The 24,603-nt window shown below is 58.1% G+C and overlaps 1 protein-coding gene across 4 annotated transcripts; it reads left to right on the top strand.

Moving 5' to 3' along the window:
• The first annotated feature begins 216 nt into the window (after positions 1-216).
• On the top strand, positions 217-24,448 carry SLC29A1 (solute carrier family 29 member 1 (Augustine blood group)). Of its 4 annotated transcripts, XM_042835414.1 has the most exons (14): positions 7,048-7,063; positions 8,318-8,545; positions 17,479-17,557; positions 18,158-18,239; positions 18,437-18,612; positions 18,797-18,936; positions 19,082-19,216; positions 19,370-19,467; positions 19,836-19,926; positions 20,046-20,137; positions 20,282-20,390; positions 20,658-20,743; positions 22,942-23,141; positions 23,535-24,448. In XM_042835414.1, exons 3-14 carry the CDS (start codon positions 17,529-17,531, stop codon positions 23,644-23,646), a joined length of 1,350 nt encoding a protein of 449 aa, XP_042691348.1. In that variant the 5' UTR covers positions 7,048-7,063; positions 8,318-8,545; positions 17,479-17,528; the 3' UTR covers positions 23,647-24,448. The 4 variants fall into 4 exon arrangements, with proteins under 4 accessions (XP_042691349.1, XP_042691346.1, XP_042691348.1 ...); XM_042835415.1 differs by lacking the exons at positions 7,048-7,063; positions 8,318-8,545 and adding an exon at positions 217-235; XM_042835412.1 differs by lacking the exon at positions 8,318-8,545 and having other exon boundaries at positions 7,021-7,063.
• Positions 24,449-24,603: the final 155 nt, after the last annotated feature.

Raw genomic sequence — 24,603 nt, 5'->3', positions numbered from 1 at the left:
CGGGCGCCGGCCCCCCGCCCGCTCTCCCCTCTCCCCCGCCCCGGCGCTGGGCCCCGCTGACGAATGCCGCTCGTCGTTCCTATGGTAGACGCCGCTTCCCCCCGCTAATCCGCGCCCGCACGCAGCCACCCCTCCACCTGCTGAGCCGCCGGGAGCCGCGCCGAGCTGGCTGCTGCCAGAGCCCGGGGAGCGACGGGGGGGGCCGCAGCAGAAGGGATCATCGCCGAGCCCGGAGGTAACGGCGGGGCGGATGGGGGACAGGAGGAGGGCGGGCGGCGGTCCTGCAGCGTTCCCCCGGTGAGCAGAGAGGGAGCCGGCTCTGAGAGCCCCGCGGGGAGCCGCACTGTGCTGCGGGGCGCCCCGCCGCAAGGTCACGCTGCCCCCTCGCCGCAGCGAGCTCCGCCGCGCCCCTCTGCCCCGGCCCTGAGCCGGGCTGTGCGGTTCTGTGGCCCCGCGCAGACAAGGACGCCGCAGCCGACCCGAGGGCCGTTCCGCACCGCGCGTCCTTGGCGCAGGGCAGCGCTACGACCCGGCGACCGCAGCGGGCACTGCTGGCTGCGCGGGGTCCGCCGGCAGCAGCGGGACGCAGCCCTACAGCCCTGGAACGACCACGTAAGCACGCGTGCCCCCAGGGCGGGGGTGCTGTGGTACTGAGGCGTCGGGGTGCTGCGGGATGAACGGCTGCCCGACGGGCGCTTGGGCCCCAGCGTGCTTCTAGCCGCGCTGGGACAGTTCCCGTGTGTCTGTGCGCTCCTGGGGAGCACCGTGGAGCGCTCCCTGTACCGCTCGGACCTCGCTTGCCCCTTGTTCGCGCAATCACACACTGTCCCCTGACCCTTTTATTTGAAAACTGACCGCTGAGCGCCCGCCCTCAGCTCTGGCTCCGCTCCCATCGCTCCGTCCTCCCCGAGTGCTGTCCCCGCGCCCGTGCCGAGTGCGAGGTCCGGGGCAGCCGGCCGTCAGTTCGCAGCGTTCCGACCCCGTGTAGGGCGGAGCGTGAGGGCTCAGCGGGAAAACTGCCGTTCGGGGAACTCGCCGGCTGCTCCGGGAGCTGTGACTTTCTGCAGGGATCCCATGGGCCCCCTGGCATCGCATCCCAGAAGCGGCGTAGCTCCCCGGCTCCGCAAACCCGGTCGCCGCATCAGCGAAAGGCAGGCGAGGTTCTGGAGATGCCGGATCCTGCAGGGACTGGAAAAGGCGAGGAGCAGGCGGTGCCCTCAGCTCCTCCTCGGAAGGAGGATTTCATGGGAAGCCGACGGTGCTGCTGCGGGGGCCGCTCTTGCCTTCTGTTCTGTCAGAAAGATCGCCTGGGTTTGGGACTTTAGTAGGAAGGGCAGGCTGTTTCCCTGGAGACCGCCTGCAAGTCCCGAGCAGCCGAGGACGGATGCGCAGAGTCAGCCGCCGCCGCACCGCTCCCGGCTCCCAGCCCCGAAGCTCCGCGGACGGGCGCACCGCCGGCTGCGGCCACCAGAGGGCGGCACCGGGCCGCGCTCCTCCATGCGTTTGGGGACCCCGTGCACCGGGACCGACAGCGCCCGGTGTGCTCGTCCACGCCGTGCGTGGGATGAGTTGCGGGACACGGGTTGGGTGCGGGGCTCCCGGCTTTTAAGCAGGGGCCGGGGATGCCGTGGAGCACGGTGAGCCTGGTACTCAGCATCCCATACCCAGGGAGAAGCAGGTGCCGGTCTTTTGAGGCATCCCTCTGTGGCACACCGTGCCCTGCTCCATCCACCGCCTCACCTGCACAACAAATCCTGGTGGCGCTCCTGTGCATTTCCGTCTCCCAGCGCATCCCGTGCCTAGGGTCACGCTCTGCAGTGGAATCATGGAGGCCAGGGGATAGCTGGTAGGGAGTGTAGACTTTCCCTCCTTCCTTGGCACTCGGTTTGCTCAGCTCCTGCCCCTGGCTTTGCTCTGTTTTTGATGTCCCATTGTTGCACTCTGCCGGTTGGCCCCAGGGCCTTCTTATGGCCTGGGAATGCAGACGAGCTCGGCTGGCAGTGGGGGGAATAATGGTGGCCTGTGTGCTAGAGCTGTGGGAAAGGGCCCTTCTGGACAACTCCCCAGGAGATGTTTGGGAGCATTCAGCCACCGCTGATTTGCCCAGAGGGGAAAGCATGACAGGGCAGGCTTCCTTCTCCAAACAGGATCCAGTCAGCCGTGCCAGGCGTTTACACAGCTGAATTCCTCCTCAGCAGCCAGCAGCCATCAGGCTGGGTTCAGTCTGGGGCAGGCACTGCTAGGAGAGCTCCTGGAAGCTGCCTCTCTGCAGGTGGTTGCATGCCACAGTCCCTGTAGTGCCATCCCTAGGGTCCCTGTGGTGCCATTCCTGACATCCCCATGGCACTGTCCCTAAGAACCCCATGGTGGGTGAGCAGCATCTGGCTGTGGTGGCACTCCTGGAAAGCCACACATGGCTCTGCCCGCTGTCCCTATGCTTGGAATGGCATGGCTCCTGGTTGTCACTCGGTGCAGACTGGCTTTGGACACAAAGGGGACTGCATGGCAGCAGCTCACCTTTCTCCCTAGCAGGTCATCCCTTTCCCAGCTCCCCCGTGCATTTTGCAAGCATGGCTGGGTGCCAGCTAGCTCCTTCCCCAGCGGCTTTGCTCCTTCACGGGATGCTGGCGCTGCCACCAAGGGCTGGATGTGACTCTGGGCACCACAGCAATGGGCCACCCACTCTGGGTTTGTATGGCCATGCTGCTGCCAAGGACACTTGGGGCAAGAAAAATGGTGGCTGCATGGGAAGGGCACTTTGCTGGCCCCAGGACTTTGGTTTCACAGTGCCTTGGAGCATCTCACAGAATTTAGCATTTGTAACCAGGAGCTCACACTGTGTTGTCCTATATTTCCCAAGGTCTCAGCCCAGCTCCTAACAGGTGGAAAATACTTGCAGTGGAATAGGGAACAATGTTGTGGTGACTGCTGGGCTGTCATTCAGTAACCAGCTGCCCTGTGGCTCTGTTTAATAGCTGCCATTAGGCAGTAAATGCTTGTCAGAGGGAGCAAAGGGGCAGCAGAGCTGTGGAGGGGAGCAGGGGTGCGGAAAGGGAACGGGCATGGAGGAACTACTGCGAAAAGGGCTGCATCCAGGGGGCAGCAATAAGGAAGACCTTTGGCAGTGGCTTTGGCAGAGGGTTTGTGCGCTCAGCCTGCACTGAAGGGGAGCACCAGCCCCATGTTCTCACAGTGCTGCCCTGCCTTGGGGGCACCCTGGGCCTCCCCTCAGGCTGACAGATGAGGCTGGAGCCCCACAAGCACCCGGGCCCCTTGCTGAGCCAGCAGACAATGGGATTTGTTTGTGCTTGCTGAAGTGGAAAGGCCCCCACGGCCCCAGTTCAGCAGCACTGCCTGCACATCTCACAGGTCGAGCAGCAGGAAGATGCAGTGGGACAGTGCAGCCCTCTGCCAGTGGTGATGGCATAACCAGGGTCTGCAGTGTAGGATGGGACCTTGGCACACAAGTGAGCATCACTCCCTGAAACACGGGGCAGGTGTCCCCAGGCAGTGACAGGAGAGCCCTGTCCCTAAGGGACTGGTGAAGGAAGCGTGCACTGAGTTCAGCAGTGTGAACTGGGGACCTCCAGAGCATGCGGGGCCGCTGCGGTCAGTTGCATTATAACTGATTTCCAGTAGCCTGTAGGGTTTTCCTCCATGTGACTGATTAACACGCTCCTTCTCTGTACACGGCTCTGCTCTACTGCCCTGTCACACGTGTGCAGAACCGGATACAGCCACTAATCTGCTTCCACCCTGCTCCTGCTCTGCCTGCTAATCCTGATGCCTCCCTACTGTGTGGGTACAGCCTTACCGGTGGCTGCGAACTCATGGAGTGCTGCCAGAGGGTTTGGCCCAGAATAGGAGCCGGCTCCTCCCATCTCCGCTGAGCAGCGGACGGAGCAAAGCAGCCATGTGTGCCCCGGGGGCCCGGAGGTGCCCCTGACATGCCTGCTGCATTTGATGGCCCTGCCTCCTGCTAGCAGGCTGCAGGCAATACAGGTGGCTGGGGCTGCTCTCACTTCTGCAAAAGGCCTTTCTGTAAGAGGAGTGCCCCAACAGCTCCGTGCCCACAGCTGTTCTGCCAGGCATCATCGGGGCACCCCAGAGCCAAAGCAGTCCATCATTCAGTTCCCACTGGGAGTCTGTGGCACGACCCTGTGTTGGCCACTTGATTTGGGGTGGAAAGCGTGGATGTGGGATGGGGACAGGATGGCACGCAGCTCCCCACTCCCTGCCTACCCACAGTCCATGTCCTCGTGCTACCTCAGTTTCTTGTCTGTGGCAAATGAAGGGGAAAGGAGATGGCATCCTGCAGGAAGAGGGGGTGGGTTAAGGAACGTATGGCTGCAGAGCGCTTGCAGAGCTCAGCGTGGGCGCCAAGTGGCAAGGCTCCTTAGGACGTGGAGTGCATACAAATAGTAACTATCTCCTCATGTTCTAAAACTCGCATTTTGCCCAAGAGGTACAAAGAATACTTCTCCAGTTCATGTGATGCATTACTACAGCCTGGAACGAACCTCACGTTTCACTCTCGCCTTCAAAAGCAGCTGTTTGTTTGCCTTCCTGCTTGAATTTGGTTGCTTCAGTGGAAGCAGGGAGTTGCTACAAGGAAAAAAAAAAAAAAAAAAAAAGGCAGCTTTGTGCAATGCTTGGCAGCAGGCATATCTGAAAGGGGAGCATTTTTCCTGTTTATTCTCCTGTTGAAAACCAGTTGTGGGCACAGCATGCAAATTGGGCTCCAGGTGATGGCGTTGGTCTGCCTGTGGTACACAGCTGAGGTTTGGGAAGGAACACCCCCAAATGAGCAGCACCAGTGGAATCCCATATTCTGTAAGGAAGAGGCTCTGCTGCTTGTCTTCCCTTGGCTCCAACAGCACAATGATCTGCCAGCAGCAGCACTTTGGCAGCACAGTGCTCCATGGAGAGGGGAGTGCTGTGATCTTGGCCTTGCTCGGCACTGCTTTGTGCTCCATGTGCTGCAGTGCTGTGGTGCAGTTGTAGTGCTGGTACTGGCTGCTGGGTGAGGCACCAGCTGTGCCTGGCCTGGGCAGGAGCGCTTTTCTCAGCTGTTGGCTTCTCCTGGGAGCTGTTATTGTGTGAGCTTGGCAACACCAGAGTTGCTCAGGAGCAGCGCTCTGCACAGGCACCGCACCCAGCCAGGATGGAGCAAGGCATCACGGTCCCACAGCTGGGTGTGCGTTGGCCCACGTGGGTTTGCTCAGCACAGACCTTCATGGAAGGAAGCATCTCCCTCGGTCTGCCCCAAGGCCACATGCTGGGACACCTCCACACATCGCCGCTGCAGCTGGGTGTGCTCTCCTGGAGGCTGCAGCACCCATCCGAGGTGAGAAGCCGGGTGACAGCGCTGTGTCCTGGGACATCCCTGAGCCCAAGGCTGGCTGTTAGTGGGATCTCCCATAGCCCTGAGCCACAGCCCTGGGAATGTGGTGAGGGGCAGAGCAGGGAGCTAGGCAATGTGATCCATCATGTTGAGATGGTAAGAGCTGTGCACGCTGCTGCTGGGAGCCTGGGGTGAGGCAGCTGCACCCCCACTGCTCTTCCTGCAGAGATGTAATGGAAAATTGGGCTGAGATGTGGTGGTGTTTCTCCTCCTGACAGTATCCGAGAACTTTATCACCACCAGATCCTAGAAGCCCTTGTCTGCAGGGCATTGATTGCCATAGCTTTTAGCTCAGATAGGAGTCTATAAATAACACTAACACTTTATCGATGCTGAAATGCTCACTTGTGCTGCAAGCATGACCCTTCAGCTGGAGGCACAGGGCCCGGATCAGGACAGTACAAAGGCCCCCCCACATCCCACAGAGCCCACATGGCCCCACAGCTAGCAGTGCAGCAGATCTCAGAGCTGGAGGGGTGATGCTGGGTATCTCAAAGCAGTGCCATTGTAGCTTCTGCTTTGCTTTTTTCCTTCTCTATGCATTTTGGGGTGACGCTCACCCCCTTTTTTTTTTTTCCTTGACTGCTGGGGAGAGCGGGGAGAGAAGAGCAGGGCTGTGCCTGCAGCTCGCCCCGAGTAACACCTTCCCAAGCGGGGCTGCTGGGGAAAGCAGGCCGGGAAAGGCAGCCGCGGGCAGGGATGTGTCATTGCCTGCAAGTCGCCGCAGGAGCTTAATTGCAGATGGGAGCTTTTAAATTTAATTTGGTGTGATACGGATCTCCCGGTGCGCAGCAGCTCCTGCCCTGTTATCCAGCAGTGCTCCGGGCCGCCTGCTCGGTGTGTGTCGTTCAGAAACACAGAGCTGTAACAGATGGCCGATGTTTGCCACCGGGCAGTGGGAGAGGTGCTGCCGAGCAGGGCAGGAGAGAGGGCACCTCCTGAGGGAGACATCGGTGTCACCACTGCCTTTTTCTTAGAGGACTTTTGCTCACACGGAGGTGTTTTGCAGGTCTGGTTTGGAATGAAAGCACGGTGTTTGGCTGTGGTTCTGAGGGGAGACGCGTCGTGTTGAGAGCTTGTGGGGAATCTGCAGGAACACTCGGCAGCGTCTAATTTCCAATTTTAATTTCTAACCCGAGCTGACGGCTGCCTGCAGGGAATGTTCTGTTTGTTAATGCAGAAAGCACTGGGAGCGAGCTCCCAAGCTGCAGTCCCTGCCTGCGGCTGCGTGGTGGGGCGGGAGATGGGAGCGCTGGGAGCAGCAGTGCCCTGAAACACCGCACCTGAGACGTGTAACCTTGATACGTGTGCGTACAAAGTACCCTGCTCGGTGAGAATGTACCTTTGCACTTAAGCAAAACTATAGGCTTTGAACGACGGCGGAGAAGGTCTCCACCTCGATCGATTACTGTGGGCTGCGTGAGCCCGCCCGTCCCGGAGCCTATGCCGGACACGCGGGCACCGCGCTGCTTCGGGCACGGGGCGAAACCCCACGGGCTTCGCCGCGCACCGCAGCAGCCCCGTGCCGGGGGTGTCCCGCGGGCCTCCGGGGGCGGTGCGAAGGGGGAGGGCCGGCCCACGGAGAGGGCTGGGCGGCGCGAAAAGCGGAGCGGCGCGGCGCGGCCCGGCCGTGCGGCGGCACAGAGCAGGGAGCTGCAGGTGGGTGCCGGGGGCGGCCGGCCGGGGCTGCTCTTGTCGCGCGTCCGGGCTCGGGGAAGCTCCGGCGGAGCGGGGACCGCCTGGCTCTGACGGCGGCGCCCGGCCCGGCCCCCGCCCGGCGCGGAAGGCGGCAAAACGGAGAGGAAGAGATTGCTCCGAGCGGGCGGACTGCCGAAACGGTTGGGGCGGCGGGGACTCGGCTCTCAGGGGCGAGGGGGGGAGGGGAACGGGGACGGGGCGAGCGCCCGCGAGGGATGCTCGGCGCTTTGGCCGCCGCATGGGACGCGGGGTTTTTTCCCTCGCGCGGGACCGCCGAGTTCCCTTCCGTAGTTCTCGGCGGAGCAAAGCGCGGAGCGCGCCTGCCGGCGTGCCGGGCCCCGGGCGCGGCTGGGTGCGCCGCGGAGCTCCGCCGGGGCCGTGCCCGTCCTCCCGCGCGGCTCTCCGGGGCCGCCCCGATCTGCGGGAAGGCGCGTCCGGAGCCACGTGCCGCCCGGCCCCACGTGCTGCCTTTCCCCCCCGCTTCTCCGCCTCCCCGCTTGGGAATTCTTCTTGTGGGGCCCCGAGCGGAATTGCCCAGGTGCCGCGCGAGGAGATGCTCGCGGCCGGCCGCGGCGTGAGCGAGAGGAGCCAACAAGTGTTCCTTTGTGAATCGGGTCTGGTGTAGGAGCGCAGAGAGCCCCATTTGCTCTCTGCCGTGCTGTCCTCCCCACCTCCGCCGTCACTCCCCAGCCGTCACTCCCCAGTCTCGGAGACAGGCGGCCGAGCTGCGGTGCTGTGGAAAGAGGCGGAGGCTGAGCCCAAGGGCTGTGGGATCTCACACAAGCGAGCCTGTATCCTTCAGCCCTGAGCATTCCCAGGGCTGAAAGGCAGGAGGGATTCGTGCAGCTGTTGGCCACAGCTGGATGCGCTTCCTCGCTGCTGCGAAGCAGGAAGCAGCTGGGATGCCCCGCAGTTGCCTGTGGCGAACGGATACAATTGAGAGGACTTTTGTGGACGCTGCTATGGGAAATCCCACTCCCCTGCAGCAGAGCATCCCAGCCTGGCGGCAGTGTTTCCGCTCCCAGCTCCTGTGGGCTGCCGGCCTGCCTCGTGCTCCTTTGGATCTGCTCCAGTCTGCAGAGCTAACCCGGGGTGTGATGGCACAGTGTGCTTTTCTCTCTGGTTGTGCAGCTGTCTGAGAACTGTTCGGTACAGCAGCAATGCACACATCACACCTGCATCCTCCTGAGTGCTGCTGCTGCCTTTTGCTTCCAGGTTGGCTTGCTCTCAGGTCACTGAGAAAATGCTGAAGAGCTGTGCCAGGTACCCAGAGTGAGGAGGAAGGGAGATGAGGATGAAGCTTACTGCATCCTGGCCCAGCAAATGGACCTGGTTCTTGGGGTAGAAGGACACTTCCATCCTTCAGTTGTTACTCCCTGCACTGCATGATTAAACGCTGGCATCGTTTCCCCATCGTGGCATCCCTGCTCTCATTATCTCAGGGTGAGATGTTGTTAATGAGCCTCCTCCTCTTTGAAGCTAAGCCACAGGCTTTGTTTCTGCCCTGCTGTGACCTTCTTGTGGGCCGGGAGGAAACCAGGGTGCAGAGCACAAGGCACCTGCTTGCCCGTGGCTGCTGCCCTCACTGACCTGTTCCATTCGGTTCCTGGGCTAGGACAGGGCTCACAGTGGCCATACAGTGAAAGGGCACTGGGAGCAGCCACCTCCCCTGGCCAGGTGGCACGGCCCTAAGCAGGGCCTTTGGGAGGCTGGCAAGCACCCTCTGGTGTTTTTCTGGGATGAACGCTCACCTCAGTTGTTTCTCATCCAGCGTAACAGCCAAGACCTTGGGAATTGTTAGGGAAACTGCAGAACGCATTCTTTACTGTCAGCTGAGCACTGTTTGCTTGCATTTGTTGCTAATTTAATCTGATCCCAGAGTGCAAACTCCATCGACCTCTGCACATCTTCCTGAGCACCCCCAGCACCGAGCTCTTCCCACTGACATCTATACCAGCCTGTTGCTGTTCCTGCTGGTGCTGCTGCTGTGCAGGGTAGGGAGCAGCCACTAGGTCAGTGTTGAGCAGGCAATCTCGCTGCCCGCTGGGTCACAGCAAAGCAGCCAGCAGGAAGCCCGGCTGATTGCTGCAGTTTTGCCTTCTTCCCATCAGTGCCGCTGGGATTTGTTATAGTTCATTTCCTTTAGGATTTGCCTGATGGGAAAGCACCTCGCTGTGAAGTTTCCAGTGCTGGCATCAACAGCTGGAAATGCACTCAGCAAGCAGTCTGTGGAGCCTCGAGGAGAGGCACGTGGCAAGGAGCAGGATAACGGGGGCAGATGGGCTGAAGCAGAGGTGGTATGCACTGCTCAATTTGACAGGGTTGCAGTACCCTGCAAACTTGTGCTACTGCACGAATGCAGTGAGGACTTTAGGGCGTGCAGCTTGGTCTGAGGGTTTTTTTGGGGAAACCGTGGGGATTGTTCCAGGGGAACGGGTGGTGACCATGGCTGGGAGATTAGGGTTGTGGGAGCAGAGTGCTGTGCTGTGCTGTGCTGAGGGCTGAGCAGTCTCAGACAGTTGGGCCCTGCAGCTGTGCAGTGCTTGTAGATGTTGCGTTGGTTGGTTCCTTGCACCATCCTGCCGAGAAGGGCTGCATTACCCACAGCTGTGGGAGGCTGTGCTCTTAGCTGCAGCTCAACAGAGCTATTAGGAAGCAATCCATCCTCCCCTGCAGCTCCTCCTTCCCCTTCATACACCCTCACCAGCCTTCCCAGCAGCAGGTCTCACAGCTGCCCTCATTCCCCCCTGCTCCCCACATTAACACTGAGGAGGCTCAGAGGCAGGCACTGTACTGTGAGCCAACACCAGACATAACATTCTGTCTGCAATAATGTATTTCTAAGCGCTGTTCCCGCATGAGCAACATCAGGGCTGGCCACAGGCTGGGCATGGTGCCCCCGAGGATGTTCGTGGTGCAGCCGGGCTGCGGTGTGCCGGGCAGCAGCTGCCTGCAGGGATGTGGCAGCAACCAGAGGGGCTGTGCCCTGCCCGTCCCTGTCTTGTGCCTGTGTTTATTCCTGCTGCTCGTGGGAGAGAGCCCGAGGTGCTGCTTTTCTGGGATTTGGGCAGAGGTAGGAGGGAGCTGCCCGCCACCCTGCTCTGCCCCACTGGCATAAAGGCTTTCCTGTCCCACAGCTGAGTGGGAGGTTTATTCTCTGACTTATTTCCTCCAGTGTGTGTGTCTGCCTTGAGCCAGCGATGTTCTGGCTGCACATTGCCCTCACTCTTGTGGGGATGGCTGTGCCACTGTTGTGTCCCCATCCATCATAAAATGGCAGCAAGCAGCTGAGGATGGCTCAGGCTGTGCAAAGTGCTGTGGCCCTATGAGGAGTGAGCTGATCCCTGGTAGCTGGCAGCTGCATTGCGTGGGCCGCAGCGGCTGCCAAACCTGCTTTCCTGCCTGGCATCCCATTTCCAGCAGGGCTGCAGGCATTGGGTGCCTAACGCAGCGGTCAGCCAGGGCACCCAAAATAACATATGTATTTCTGTCCTGCGGCAAGGAAGGGAGCCTCTCCCCTGCCCGTTCCACTGCCCTGCAGGCTGCCAAAGGCCAGGTGGCCTCCTGAGTCCTGCTCATGGTCTTGCTGGTAGGTGTAGCCCTACAGCCCCAGGAGGAGGAGCTGTGTGGCTCACCCTCCCCGTTCCGGAGCCCTGGGCTCCCTCTTGACCCAGCCTGTCTGGGTTTCGTGCCTGGCCTTCACCCTTATCTCCAGACCCATCTGGCCACGGGTGTTTGCCTCACCTCTGTTGCCACATGCTTCTTCCTTGGGGCTCTCCCCTCTGCTCTGGGGGTGCCTGTGGAGCAGGTCCAAGCATGGCCCATGGGGAGGCAGCCGTATAGTGGTGCAGCTGGGGCAACTCTGCCCTGCTTAGTGGCTGTCCTGGTGGCAGTGGTCTGTGTCACTGCTGCATTAATCGCAGCAAGGAGGACCCACTCCAACCTGGGGCTGCACCTTATGCTCCCAGCTGATTTTTACATTACTGGCATCCTGCCCTTCATCCCAGGGGTCCCATTGGGTTTTCTTGATTGGGGAACGGAAACTCTGCTTCCTCTCATTGTGCCTCTTCCTGCCACAGCCCTGGGATGACCCCTTTGCCCCAATATCCCCCCAGAGCCCATGGGGTTGTTGGCTGCAGAAGAGACAGGCGGTGATGTGGGGCAATGTGCCCACTGCACCACGTCTTCTCCTTAGTGCTGTGGTTGTGTGGTGGGAGCTTTATAGGGCCCTTGCCTCCATTTGCCCTTCCCTCCCCACCCATGCAGCCCCTCTGAGGACTGCCTGGGAACCTCAGAGATGGTTCACCATAGACTCTGCTCTTTGTTGGTTTCCGCAGATGCGTTGAATGGAGCCCTGAGCAAATTCCTTTCTCCACCCTGGGGAGAAAAGGGCTTTATTCATCTCATTTTCCTACCCAACCCTGGAAAACTATGACCTCTTCCCAAGCCTTCCACAAGGCGCCGTGTTGTGGAGTGAGTGCCCTTCTCTGGGAGCTGCTGGTGCCAGCATACGTCTCACTGGTCTGCCTCAGGGAAGGCATTGCGGGTCTGTGCATTCAGAAGCCAGTGCTGCAGTCAGCTGTCAGCTTTTTGCCTCTGCCTTCTCTCTGTGTCCCACCATGAGCAGGGTGGCAGAAAGCCCTCGGGGCCTTGGCCCCATCCTGGTGTGAGGGGGTTCTGCCTGGAAGCTGTCTGGAAGGGACCTGCCAGTTCCTGGCTGCAGATGTTCTCCTGAGAGTGGCTTATCTCTGCCTCTCTGACATCGGCTCTATCTGGGAGCTCCCTCTCCCTGCGCAGAAATGACGTGGTGCCTTCCATCTCCTTTCCCCCCCCCCAGGCCCTCTATCTCCCCTCCCATCTTCAAAGTGCTGCCCTTGGAGCCAACGCCTGCTCAGAGCTTTGCGGGGCTTTACCAGAGTCCTGGAGCTAGCAGGATCCAGGGGCGAGGCCCAGCCTGCCTTCCTGGTAAGTATCTCACTGGCATTAAAGCTCCCACCCTGGGCTATGGGGGGATGGTCAGTGACCCTGCTTTGGGGAGCTGCTCTTGCTGGGATGCCAAGCGGTGGCGCCCATCTCTGCTGTGGGGCTGCTTGAGTGCCAGGAGCAATTCACTGGCTGATGAACAGGCATTGGGGTGTGCTGAAGGGTCAGGTGTGTGCAGTCTGTCAGGGCTGCTCTGCTCGGGCCTCCCCCCTGCTGCTTGCCTTGTGTTGCTCCCTGTGTTCAGCCAGCTCTGTGGCAGAGCTGGAAACGCACTTGGCATCCAGAGCGGGGACGTGGGGACTCTGGTCGTGGGGATCCGCTGCCAGGAAGAGGAATTTATGGGCAACAGTGACCATGCATGCAGTCACCGAGGTGCTGCTGATGGCAGGTGAGCGACCTGACGCCAGGCATGTCACAGGGGTATAATTGGCATGCTGAGGACAGAGTGTGCTTTGCCTGTCAAATTAAACACATAAATGGAGGGTGTGATAAGAGCCCTCCTTTCCGGCTTAATTTACGCACATGCCTGGGTGGCTGTACCTGACAGAGGCCCCTGGGAACTGCTTGGGGCTCCTTGAGCAGCCCTGATAAGGGACTGCAGGCAGCTGCTGCATGTGACTCAAAACATACAGCAGCACTGGATGCCCCCCGCCTCCGTGCAGCACCCGGCAGCTGAGATAAGAGCCCCATGTGTTGGCAGCGAGGATATCCAACCCATCTCCTGCCCAGTGAGGAGGCAGTGGGGATCCTGGGCTGCAGGCTCAGGGAGAGCAGCCTTCCCTTCTCCCAGCGGGCGGAGGGGGTAGGGTGAAGCGAGCTCCAGGCTGACATGGTGTCTTGGAGCTGGGATGCTTCCCTGGGAAATGCTGAGGGGTAACAACTGTGTACCATGCATGGCCCTCAGTGGGGCTGCAGAAGTACTTTCTGCCTTGTGATATAAAGGGGAGGGGGAAAATGTGACGCTGGTTTCTAAGAAGGGCTGGTAAGAACTTCGGGGAAAAACGGGCTGGTAATGCTGTTTGTGCTGCCTGCCACAGCAGCCCAGTAAGCCCCTGGGTACACAGCTTTGCAAAACACATTCAGGTCTTTCAGCCCAAGTTTTAGGGAGGGAAGGTCTTCACATGGCTCAAACACTGGTGAAAAACAGGAAGCAGGGCGTAGGAGTAAGTGGTCAGTTTCTGCGGTGGAAGGAGATCACTGTGTTCAGTCCCATGCTTTTTCAGCAGTCATGAGTGACCTGGAAAAGGGAATGAGCAATGAGCTGACAGAGTTTGCCTGATGCTATCGAATTACTCAGGTTTGTGGGGACAAATGCCAGCTACAGAGAGCACAGAGGAGCGTTACAACAACAGGCAGCAGGAGGATGAAATTCAGTTTAGATAAATATCGAATGATACGCAAAGGGAAGTCATCGTCCCAAATCTAAAGACAAGGTTATGCCCTGAGCTGACCACTCGCAGCAAGACCTGGGGTTATTTCATATAGCTCTGTGGGCAGCCAGGGTCATAAAAACACGTCGACTCCCTGAAGAAGAGCCTCTGTCACTCCTCGTGAGTGACAAAGCACAAACAAAGCAAGAGAGCCTTGTGCCATCGCCCCAGTCCACCGCTCCTATTGTGGCCCCACCATCTCCAAAAGGATCTGGGAAAAGATTTGGAGAAAAGCAGCAAGGAGGATCAAAGGCACAGAGCTGTTTCCCTATGACTAAGTGAGCTAGAATTTCTCTGTTTGGAAAACATGATGTAGGGTGGCTGGGATCCGCGCCTGGAGAGAGCCTGGAGAGTCATGGCTGGCATGAAAAAGGGGTCCGATGCGTGTCTAGTGTGAATCAAGAGCAGGAGCTAGCAGAGCTGCCCGTAGCAATGCTGTGCCATGGGGGAGGTTTTTGCCACAGGGTGCTGAAGGGCTCCCAGATTGCAAAGGAAGTAGAAAAGCTCACGAAGTGAAACCTTCTGTGGGTTATAAAACATAGAACAAGCTGAGTAGCGGAACTGCTTGGAGATGGGAGAGCAGTCAGGGTGTTGTTATCCATGCCTGTGCTGCTCTCATACTTAATCGGTGCTGACTTTAGCCCTCTGTTGGACTCTGGTTTGCCACAAAGCGTGGCCCCCACTTTGAGTTGCTCCTGGTCCAGCTAGACAGGCAGCCATGCAGATCTGCCTCTTGGGAAAGGCAGCAGGCGTGCTCACAGCTGGCGATGGAGGTACTTGGGATGGTGACTACAAATGAAGAGACTAGACTGGCATGGCCAGAGCAAGGTAGGGGAGCCTACGTGTTACAGTAAATTGGTTGTTGAGGAAACTCACTCAGACTCAAGTTGGAGTGTTAGAAAGCAGGCATTCATTATTCTCAGCTCTGGATGTACAAGGGGATCTGGCTGGAGGTGGAATCTTGAAGCTGAATCCCAGCCACCAGAGTTTCATGTGACTTGCACGTTTGTCAGGACTGCTCCCTGCCTGCAGGCAAACCCCGCTGGCCCCAGAATGGGCTATAAGCCTGGGGAGGCATCTGGCCCTGCCCCGCCTTGGTGGCACCAGTAGGAACTGTTGATCACATCCCTGCAAAGCGAGTAGCAGCAGGAGGGTGCTGAGGTGCTTGCAGCTTGCCTGCATGTAGCCCCTTCACTGAGGATGGCGAAGGTGGCAGAAAGGGCTTGGCTTTAACAAGCTGGAGGAGACCCATTGTATCCCTACCACCGCCATGGAACTGCTCCACCACAGGAAGCCGGACATATTCTCTGCTTTCCGTCAGCCAGGCAGCAGAGCAGGAGAAGGGCGATGCGTGAGAAAGGAAATCTCCAGAGCTGGGTGACAAACTACTGCCTGCAGGCGTGGCTGTCCTGCAGTGCCAGTTTTTCTGCAGAGGTTGGGCGTTTTGTGCCATGGCTGTCCCTGCTGTGGGTTCTCGGGCATTGGCCCAACAGTAGGTGTCACCCAGCATGTGCCTGAGCCTTTGTGCTGAGTAAACGGGCAATTACAATTGGGCTCTCCATTGTTTGAATGTGGTCAAAGGGGACAGCTGCTGTTTGCTTAGCAGTTCGTGCTCTTTTCTTGCTCCTTCCGTTCACACATCACTTCCACACTTGCAATGAACTGCTCCGTGCCTGGGAGTAAGCGGATGTCCACACGCAGAGGCCTTGAACTGCTCCTCCTTTCCCATGCCCTCGTGGCAGGGCAGATGGCTGAGGTCCTTGGAGGTGCTGGGGGCTGAGGATGCATGGAGCACTATCCCTGGTCTGTTGTCACAGGGTTGCTCTGGATTTGTGATTGTAGAGCTGCTCTCACCTGGTTGGAGCACCGTTGCCACCTGTTGCTTGTGTTGGTTTGTTTGATCTTTTCTGTTTACTATAGTGTTGTTTGTAAGAGCTGTCAGCTGGACGTGTTTCCAGCCGTAATGAGCACTGACCCGCATGCCCCTTGGCATGGATTGTCTCTTAGTGGAAAAAAATTAGAAGGCATTTAGCAAAGTGAGACAGAAAACAAACAAAGCTGGTAGGAGGCTGCGGCTGGGCATTGCTGCCAAGGAGGCCGGGCTGTTGATGAAGCACAGAAGCAGGTGGTGGTGGAAAAGACAGCACCAGGGAAGCACTCCTCAAACCCCAGTCCTGTCCTGCTGGCTCCTGCCTGCTGCTCCAGCACTGTCATGCCCTGCATGCTGCTGGCTGCCTGCCCGCTGTGGTACCTGACACCTCTCCCTCCGCCTCCTCTGCAGATGCTGTCAGGGGCACATGGCTCTGGCCCCTGTGACCTGAGTACTCTTGAGAATGGTGGGGCTGGGGAAGAAGGGGGAAGGGCACTGCCTTCAAATTCACTGGGCATAGGGTGGGATCAGTGATTAGGGCTTGCCCTGGCACCGGCCTTCGCGCTTGTGTCTGCGGCAGAGCTCCCTTCTCTGCTCCTCAGGACAGCACTGTCACCCCAGGGAAGATGGGGGGTGGTCTGGGAGTAGAGCTGAGGCCTTGTGTGGGTGAGGGGCGGCCTGCTGAAGGCTGCAGGGTGCGCTGGAGCTTTCCACCTGTTTCTCAGGGACAACAAGTGGCCCCGGCGGTATTTCTTCCTATGGGGATGACAGTCACGCTCGCAGGCCCCCTGCTAATCCAGTGCCAGGGAGCAGGCTGCCTCCTGCCTGCAGGGATGCTGGCAGGCTGCCAGGAGGGGATTTTCAGGAGGGGATTTTACTGCACTTTCTATGGAAGCATTGGTGGCTCACAAGGGCAAACGGGAGCTGTCTCAGTCTACATGGGAAGATAGGAAGCCGTGCTGCATCAGGCTGCTGGGGCTGTGGGTACGCTCTGCTGCCATGCCATGCACAACCTGCAGGACTGCACTACCCCTTGCCACCTTCCTCTGCAAGGCAGTTGATATGAAGGATGTGAGCCGTGCCTGGAAGCACACGCGCTCCTCCGTTGCCTTTAATGTGGGCTGAGCCTTGCTCGAACTACAGATCCCAGCATGCTGCTTTCTGCCGGCTCCCGTGGCCGTCCTACCTGGCAGGCAGGCTGCTGCTGGCAGGCAGGGATGCTGCAGCCCACAGCCGAGCAGGAGAGGAGGGAGGCCGAGCAGGCGGCTGAGGGAGGGCACGGTGCGGGGGGTTGAGCACGTGGAGCCCTGCTGCAATTGCTTGGAGAAGTGGATGAATGCCCCATGCTGCGCTGTCCTGAGGGGAAAACAACGAGGCAGGCCTGTGGCTTCTGCGGGGGGCTGATTCTGCTATGCCTGAGGGGTAGGGAGGGGGCCGAGGGATGGGGTCTGGAGCAGGGGCCCCGGGGCTGTGTCTGTAAGGGCAGGTGCTTATGGGGAAAGCACTGCTGAGTGGCAGCAGGGGCCGGGCCCAGAGCAGGGGGTGCTGAGAGGGAGTGAGCAGTACCCGGGGTGCCCTTGGCTTTCCTAGGAAGGGCTGCTAGAGCCTCATGGAAGGAGTATGTGGAAAAGAAGGGTTTGTGTGTTTCTGACCTGAGAAACCTGGATAAAACGTGTCCTTTGTTCCTCTGTACCTCCAAGGACGTGGGGAGGGCAGGGGGGAAGGACACAGCCCATTGCGTGTATGCTTCGGTCACAGCCTGAGGATTGAGGGCAGAGTCACAGGCTTACAAATCCTTTAAGATCCTGCAGTGGAGTGGCAGGTGGCTGGAGTGGAGCAGCACGGGCATGTCATGGGGGCAGGTTTCCTTTTGGAACGACAGGCTCGGCGTCCCCTGAGCAGTAGCGTAAAGCCCTGTGTCACAACCCCTCAGCTAAGGGCTCTGAGCCATAGGTCTCCCAAGCTGCTGAGCAATGCTATTGCTGTTTCCTGACGCTGTGTAGTCCCGCAGAGTCAACCAGGCCATCAGGTTAATGCCAATGCTGCCCCTGCTTGGCCTCATTCCCTCGTAAAGCCCTCTGTTTGCTTTCCAGAGAGCCACCACAAGACTTGCTGGGACCCGTGCTGACCCTCACCACGCACAATGACAACAAGAGATGGACCACAGGACAGGTAATGCCAGGCTGTGGGGTGGGGGCACATTCAAGATACTGGGAAATCTGGGATAACGTGGGGCTCAGCACCTGGGGGCTTGGGGCACTAAGTCTCACTGCTAGCCCTATGGATGTGTGCTCTCTGGCCAGGCAGGGAGCAGCTACTCCATCTCTGGCTGTGGAACCCATTCCCTAAGATGCTCTATCAATTTTTCCAAAACAAATGGGCTGTAAACAGTCCCTAGCGTTGGGACATGGCCCCGCTGTTCCTGGCTGGCGAGGCTCCCTCCCAGCTCTGGCAAGGGTCGCTGCGTGGCTGGGTGCCACATGTGGGGAGTGTCCTCTGCCTTCACAGCTTTCTGGAAACCCCCCCTCTTGGCCACATTTACTCAAAAGAGCCCAGGCCAGAGACAGGATAACAGATGTTTTGTGCCGTCCTTTATCAAGAATCTCCTCTGCTTATTAAGAGCACTGGACCCACAGATGATGCCAGATTGTGAATTTCATCCTCCCTTCTTTGCCTGGTGCCTTTCACAGTGGGCTTGGAGACAGCCAGAAGTGACGCCTGTCCCCTGCCCTGCCTGTCGTCCTGCTCCACACTTCTCTGCCTCCTTTGCAGGTACAAGGCTGTCTGGTTGATCTTCTTTATCCTTGGCCTGGGAACGCTGCTGCCATGGAATTTCTTCATGACTGCCAGGCAGGTGAGGGCTTGCCCTGGCACTGATCACCTTGTGCCACCTCTGAACACCAGGCAGGAGGCAGAAGTGTGGGTGATTTGCATGGGATGCGTGGCCCTGAGGTGGCAGGAGGGGTACTGGGCTGGGTGTGGGGCTGGAAAGAGCTTATGGGTGACCTCTCTTGGAGGACCTCAGCTCCACCTGCTTCCTTTTCCTTGCAGTATTTCATCGACCGCTTGGCAGACCCACAGAACACAAGCTGCCTCTCAAACCAGACCAGCATGGGCACTGCCTCAGAACTCTCCTACCTGCAGTCCATGTTTGACAACTTCATGACTCTCTGCTCCATGGTGCCCCTCCTCATCTTCACCTGCCTCAACTCCTTCATCCATCAGCGGTGAGCCCTGCCCTATCCTTGCTCTTGCCAGCTCCCACATCCTGACTTGACACTGTGCCAAGCCATTCAGTCCAAAGGCAAAGCTTGGTTCTCCTGTGCTGTGGTTTGGCTGCAACTACTGCAAGAGAACTTTGCAGACCTCTAGGTGCTGGGCTGTCCTCACCCACACCACCCTCTCTTGCAGGATTCCCCAGCAGATCCGCATCTCAGGCAGCCTGGTGGCCATTGGGCTGGTGTTCTTAATCACTGCAATTATGGTGAAGGTCACCATGGAGCCTCTTCCCTTTTTTGTCTTCACCATGATCAGCATTGTCTTCATCAACTGTGAGTAAGGCATCGGGAAAGAGCCCAAGGAAAAGAGGAGGTTGGGTACCCTCCCTGGTCCTACAGGGCTGTGACACTGGCTCCCCACAGAGGTGCAGCCCATCCTTGCCTTTGGTTTCTCATCTGCTTATCTTTCCCTTTGCAGCCTTTGGCGCCATGCTGCAGGGCAGCCTCTTTGGCCTGGCCGGGCTCCTGCCTGCCAGCTACACAGCTCCCATCATGAGTGGGCAGGGCTTGGCAGGCATCTTCGCAGCTTTGGCAATGATAATCAGTATCAGCAGTAAGTAATCCCCACCCTGCAGATGACAATGCATTACTGTCAACAGGGGGCAGTGGGGTCATGCTGGACCCCCTTGGTGTGGGAGATGGCTCCTCTTGCCCCTCTTCATCCTCCTCCTTTTCCTCCGTATCTCCTCTCTTCCTGTGCTCCCAGTTGGTGCTCAGCAACCAGAGAGTTACATTGGTTACTTCACCACGGCTTGTGTGGCGATTCTGCTGGCTGTCGTCTCCTACATCCTTCTACCTCGCATGGTAAGACTTTATTTTTAGTGGGGAAGAGCATGAGGAAATGAGACCTTTGCACATCCCAGCACAAGAATCTTGGTCCAGCAGCACCACAGCTTCTGTCAGCCTCCACCTCCTGTGTCAGGGCAGGACGCCCAGTGTCCCAAAGCAGCTCTCTGTGGTACTTCTCACCTCAGATACCTGTGGTATCCTTAGGATAATGTGGAAGTAGGCCTCTGAATGAGCAGGAGAAGCATATATGTCAGACACAAGTGGAAGGAATACTTCGTCCATCTTGCACTGTTTGCCATTATCAACACAGTCTCAGGTGCCGGTTCCCTGGCAGCCTTCTTTCTTCACACTTGACTGAGTTCTCTGTGGTTGTGTATCTGCAGGATTTCTTCCGGTACTACTCCATGAAGGACAAGACAGAGTACTGTGTGTACAACGCAGAGCTGGAGACCAAGAGAGACCTGATTAAGAAAGGTGAGGGGCTGAGAGGAGAAGAACAAAGGAAGAAGAGCTGAGAGGAAGACTGAGACAGGACTAAATTAGATCCCTGCTTTGTGGGGTCTGTTATGCCCTGTGTTTGTTTTTCCCTGCAGATGAGCCCAATGGGATGGAGCAGAATAACTCAAAGATCATCCCTGTCCACAATCCGGATGAAAAGCCCTCGGTCATCTCCATTTTTAAGAAGGTCTGTGAGTTGGCAGCAAGCCCTGTGCTTCTCCTTGTGTCAGGGTATGAACACAGGTGCAGGAAGGCATGGGGAGAGAAGACCACCCCTGCACTGGTCTCTTGCCCTGTGTCTGGTACCAGCCTCTTTCTTTTATCTTCCTAGCTCTGGGTCATGGCAGTGTCTGTCTGCTTAGTCTTCACCGTCACCATTGGGGTCTTTCCTTCCATCACAGCTAAGGTATCCACTACCCTTGGAAAGGAAAACAAATGGGGTAAGTGAAGCCAGGTGTGTGGTGGGCTAGGAGGAAACTGGAAACAAGCTAAATGGGAGGAAAGAAAGTGGGGCTTGAAGTAGTAGGGGTGCCTGAGGGAAAGGGAAGACCATTGTGCATGAAGGTTTGGATGCAGACACCAGTCTGGCTTGGAAGAGCATCCCAGCTCTTAGTGGGAAACTAGGAGGACCCTAGACCTGAAGGAGAGTCTCTGTGCAATCAGCTGGGCGTCCTGGGCTTGTCACTGACCTTCTTCCCCTCCTGCAGATCTCTACTTCATCTCAGTCTCCTGCTTCCTGATATTTAATGTCTTTGACTGGACGGGACGGAGTCTGACTGCTCTCTTCACATGGGTAAGCTGGCGGCAGGAAGCACTTTCCATCCCCATACCCTTTGACCATGGTTCTCACTGGGGCTGCCATCCATGGCTTGGAGGAGGAAGTAGGCACAGAGCTGACTCCTGCTCTGGCTGTAAGCCCTAAGCAGAGATTTAGAGGGTTACAGAAAGGGTTAGAGCTGAAAGCCACAGTATCATCCTGTTCTCCTCCCAGGCTTCTTTCAGCATGGTTTGGATGAAGCTGTCTCCTCTATTTCAGCCTTTGTAAACAAACCTTCACTGCAGCTATGCAAACAGCCAGGCAGGATGGCGGCAGTGAAAGAGGGTGAAAGACAGGGCAGCTTGAAATAAAACCTCTGGCCTCCGCACAGTACACAGCTGCTTTAAAGAGCATTATCCTGGCAGCAGAGCAGAACCACACCATGCAGCTCATGGAATTATCCCCTCCCATGCCCTGGTCCCTTGCTCTCATCTCGCTGTGCCTTGGGCTGAGCGGTGGGAGTCATGATGGCAGTGAGGAAGGGGTCTGTCTGTGTCTCTTCCTGCCCCTTGCCCACCCCCCAAGCGCTGTTTCCCCTGTATTGTTCAGGTTGTTTGTTTAGAGAAGTTCTTCACAGCAGCATGCAATGCAGGGTCTGTCCGGCCCTGGCTGTGCTGGGCTGCCCTGCTGCCTAGAGCTGCTTCTCCCCTGGCTATGGCTGCTGGCTGCCCCCAGCCTTGGCTGCAAGCTGCCTTGACTGGTGTCCAGGCCACAGCCCTAGTGGTGTGATGACCCAGCAGGGGACATTTCCAAAACAGCACTGGGTGGAAAGTCTGACTGTGGTGTGGTTTGTGCCTCATTTCCCTGGTTGGGGCCCTGCTCTGCAAGAAAAACATCTTGCTGCTCTCACTGGTTTTCCCACAGACACAACAGTTGGCATCATCTTTGCCATGTGTTCATGAAGTGTCCCATGGCTTTGCTAGCCAAGGAGGGGCTGCCACCTCCAGGGCAGCTGGGGGCTTCCTCTCACTTCAGACCACAGGGTCTTGTCATCATTTTCTCGCTGAGAGGATTCGGGAGAGAGCCAGGCACATCTTGTACCAGGGACTGCCTTCATCATAGCTGCACAACAGCATGGGGACAGTGCCTCTTGCTTTGTCCCAACTTTGCGCATCCAAAAACTCTCTTGGGATTTGGGGAGGCCATAACTCAATCCATGCCTTTCCCAGCACTGTCCAAAACAGTCCAAGCATAATCCCTTTCCCAGATTGCTGGATCTCGCCCCACTTGGCTGGGGGATGGCGTGGGAGGTTGGAGAGCTGTTTAAAGCCCAGTTTGCAGGCCATGGGGTGCCAGAGGCGATTCACCTCAGTTGGCCTTGGCCTGTGCAATGGTTTGCAGCAGGAAGAGGTTGCGTGTGTGTGCATAAGGCTGTCCTCACTCCCTGTTGTTTGCAGAAGGGGCTTAGCAGTTGATCCCAGACTCAGCTCTGTATTTTGGCTCTAGCACTGCTGCTCTCCAAGTCAGCTAAGGACGGGATTTGCAGGGCAGTGGCCAGTTGTGGTGGGACTGGTGGCCTGTCCATCTCCTCTGCACGCTGACTTCCTCACCACGAGTCCTGTACCCAGTCCCAGAGCAGCAGCTGGGCAGGGGGTGCTTTCCAGTCTGATGCAGCCCAAGAGAGGTAGGGAAGGAACAAGCAGTATCAAACTTCTCCATCTTTTCACCCTGGGGAGGGAATGTTTCCCACTCATAGCTATGCTAACAAATCTGAACAGTCCCTGTTGTTTTTCCTCTCTTTTTGAGGGACAAGAGCACACTAAGTGGGCGTTCTCTTCTGGGGAACGGCCAGGTACTGGGTGAATGTCTGGCTTGAGGAGAGAGTGACAGACTAATGAGTACAACCAGGGCTGGGAATACAGAGGGCAGAGCACTCTCAGCCTCAAGCAGCTATTACAGATGCAGGGAGAAACCTTGGAGCTGCATGCAGCAGGCTGCAGGAGCAGGACAGTGGTGGATGCCAGAGGATGGCAGGCAGAAGCTGTGGGTCTGGGAGCCCTGCACAGAGGGGCTCAGGAGCTACCCTGATCTGCCCCTTGTATCACTTGGTGATGTTGGAATTTGTTGCAGCAGAAAAAGTCCTGCAGAAGAGGGACAGCCTCTTTATAGCCCTTGCTGGCACGCCGGAGGATAGGGAACGCCCACTTCTCAGCTACACTCTGTCTCTCTCCTAGCCCGGGAAGGACAGCTGCCTCTTGCCGGTGATGGTGGTCTTACGTGTCATCTTCATCCCCCTTTTCATGCTGTGCAATGTGCAACCCCGAAACCACCTGCCCGTCATATTCTCTCACGATGCCTGGTACATCATCTTCATGATCTTCTTCTCCATCTCCAATGGCTACCTGGCCAGCCTTTGCATGTGCTTCGGGCCCAAGTGAGTAAGCTCTGGGGATGGGGGAAAATTTGGTTTCACCCATGGGTGGCAGCCCAAGTCCAGCCCTGGCATCTGGGTGGGCATCTGAGTAGGCTGCAACACTTCAGCACAGGGGTCAGGGAGGGGTGGCCTTCATGCTAGAGCTTGAGACAGCCTGCCTGAAGCATTTTGTCTTTTTTATGAGCCCATGATGTGGAGGTGGTTTCTTGGAGCGAGGTGGGGTTTCTTCTTGCCGTTCTGCAGCAGAACTGAGAGATGGGAGGAGACCCCAGCAGTAGCAGAAGAACACTGCTTCTGCCTCTGCTGGGGTCTCCTCCCATCTCTCAGTTGAACTCCAACAAGGGCGTGGGGCATGCGTCGTGAGGATGAGTCTGACACCTGTTTCTTTCCTAGGAAAGTACTTGCCCATGAAGCAGAGACAGCTGGAGCAGTCATGGCCTTTTTCCTGACGCTGGGCTTGGCCCTAGGAGCCGCTGTCTCTTTCCTGTTCCAAATTCTCATCTAGCAGAGGCACCCAGAGGGTGCAGGCATACCAAAATGGCTCCGCATCCTCCTCTGAGGCCCTGGACACCTCTGTGCTGTGGGGTGATAACACCTCACTCCTGCCCCTGCCAAATCGCGCTGCCACAGCAGATGTGCCATCCAGGGACGGTTCCACTCTTCCAGGGTTGGTGTGGCTCCTGCCATGCCTGGCTGTGTGATGCCTTCAGGCCTATGTGCCTTTGCCTTCCCCGTGTTGTGTGTAAAATTCCCAGGACCTCACTGAGGTCCATCTGCCTCCTGTGACACAGAAGTTCCCCAGCTCAAGGCCGAAAGCCATTGCAAGCCTCCTCCTCTCCGCCAGGCAGAGCTGAAGGCTGGTTTCCAGTGTTACTCCCCCTCCTGCTCTTATTGCAGGCATCCTCTCCCTCTCCTCTCCCTCCCCTCATCCTACACTGCAGCTTTTCTCCCACTGGAGACACTTGCAGATGGGGAAAACCCCAGCCGGCCTTGCCAGCCCCACACTGCCAGACCCTGGGCCGCTGGGTTTGAAGGGCGAGAGATATCCGTGTCCCGTCCACGCCAAGAGCCAGCACCGCGGCTCAGCGGATGAAGAGCTGTGCACCCTTTGCTTCTCCCTGCCCCCCTTGTTCAGCCCCCACATAACCGGTTGCTCATTCTGCCTTTGTTCGCTCTCCTCCCTCCGCAGGAGGAAGGCGGCGGTTCCCGGCTGCGGCAGTCGCGGCCTGCCCCCGGCTGCCCCCCGCGCTCTGTAAATGTATCTGTAAATGTACAGTTGCCTTTTTCTATAAAAAGACTGAAACGTGTGTCTGTGTCCGTCACTGTGGGAAAAGGGCACCTCGCAGTAACCGCAGTGCCGCCTGGTGCCGCGGAGGAGAACTGCACGGCCTCGCGGCGGTCCGCTCCCACACACCGGCCGGCGCCCCGGACCCGCAGAAGCCCGACCGCCACCGGGGGTCGC

Source organism: Centrocercus urophasianus, unplaced genomic scaffold, assembly GCF_019232065.1.
Source record: "Centrocercus urophasianus isolate 14NV4802_14NV808 unplaced genomic scaffold, USGS_Curo_1.0 seq_519, whole genome shotgun sequence".
NCBI lineage: Eukaryota > Metazoa > Chordata > Aves > Galliformes > Phasianidae > Centrocercus > Centrocercus urophasianus.
The sequence above is the reverse complement of the archived record's forward strand: the minus strand, read 5'-3'. Positions and strand labels throughout refer to the sequence as shown.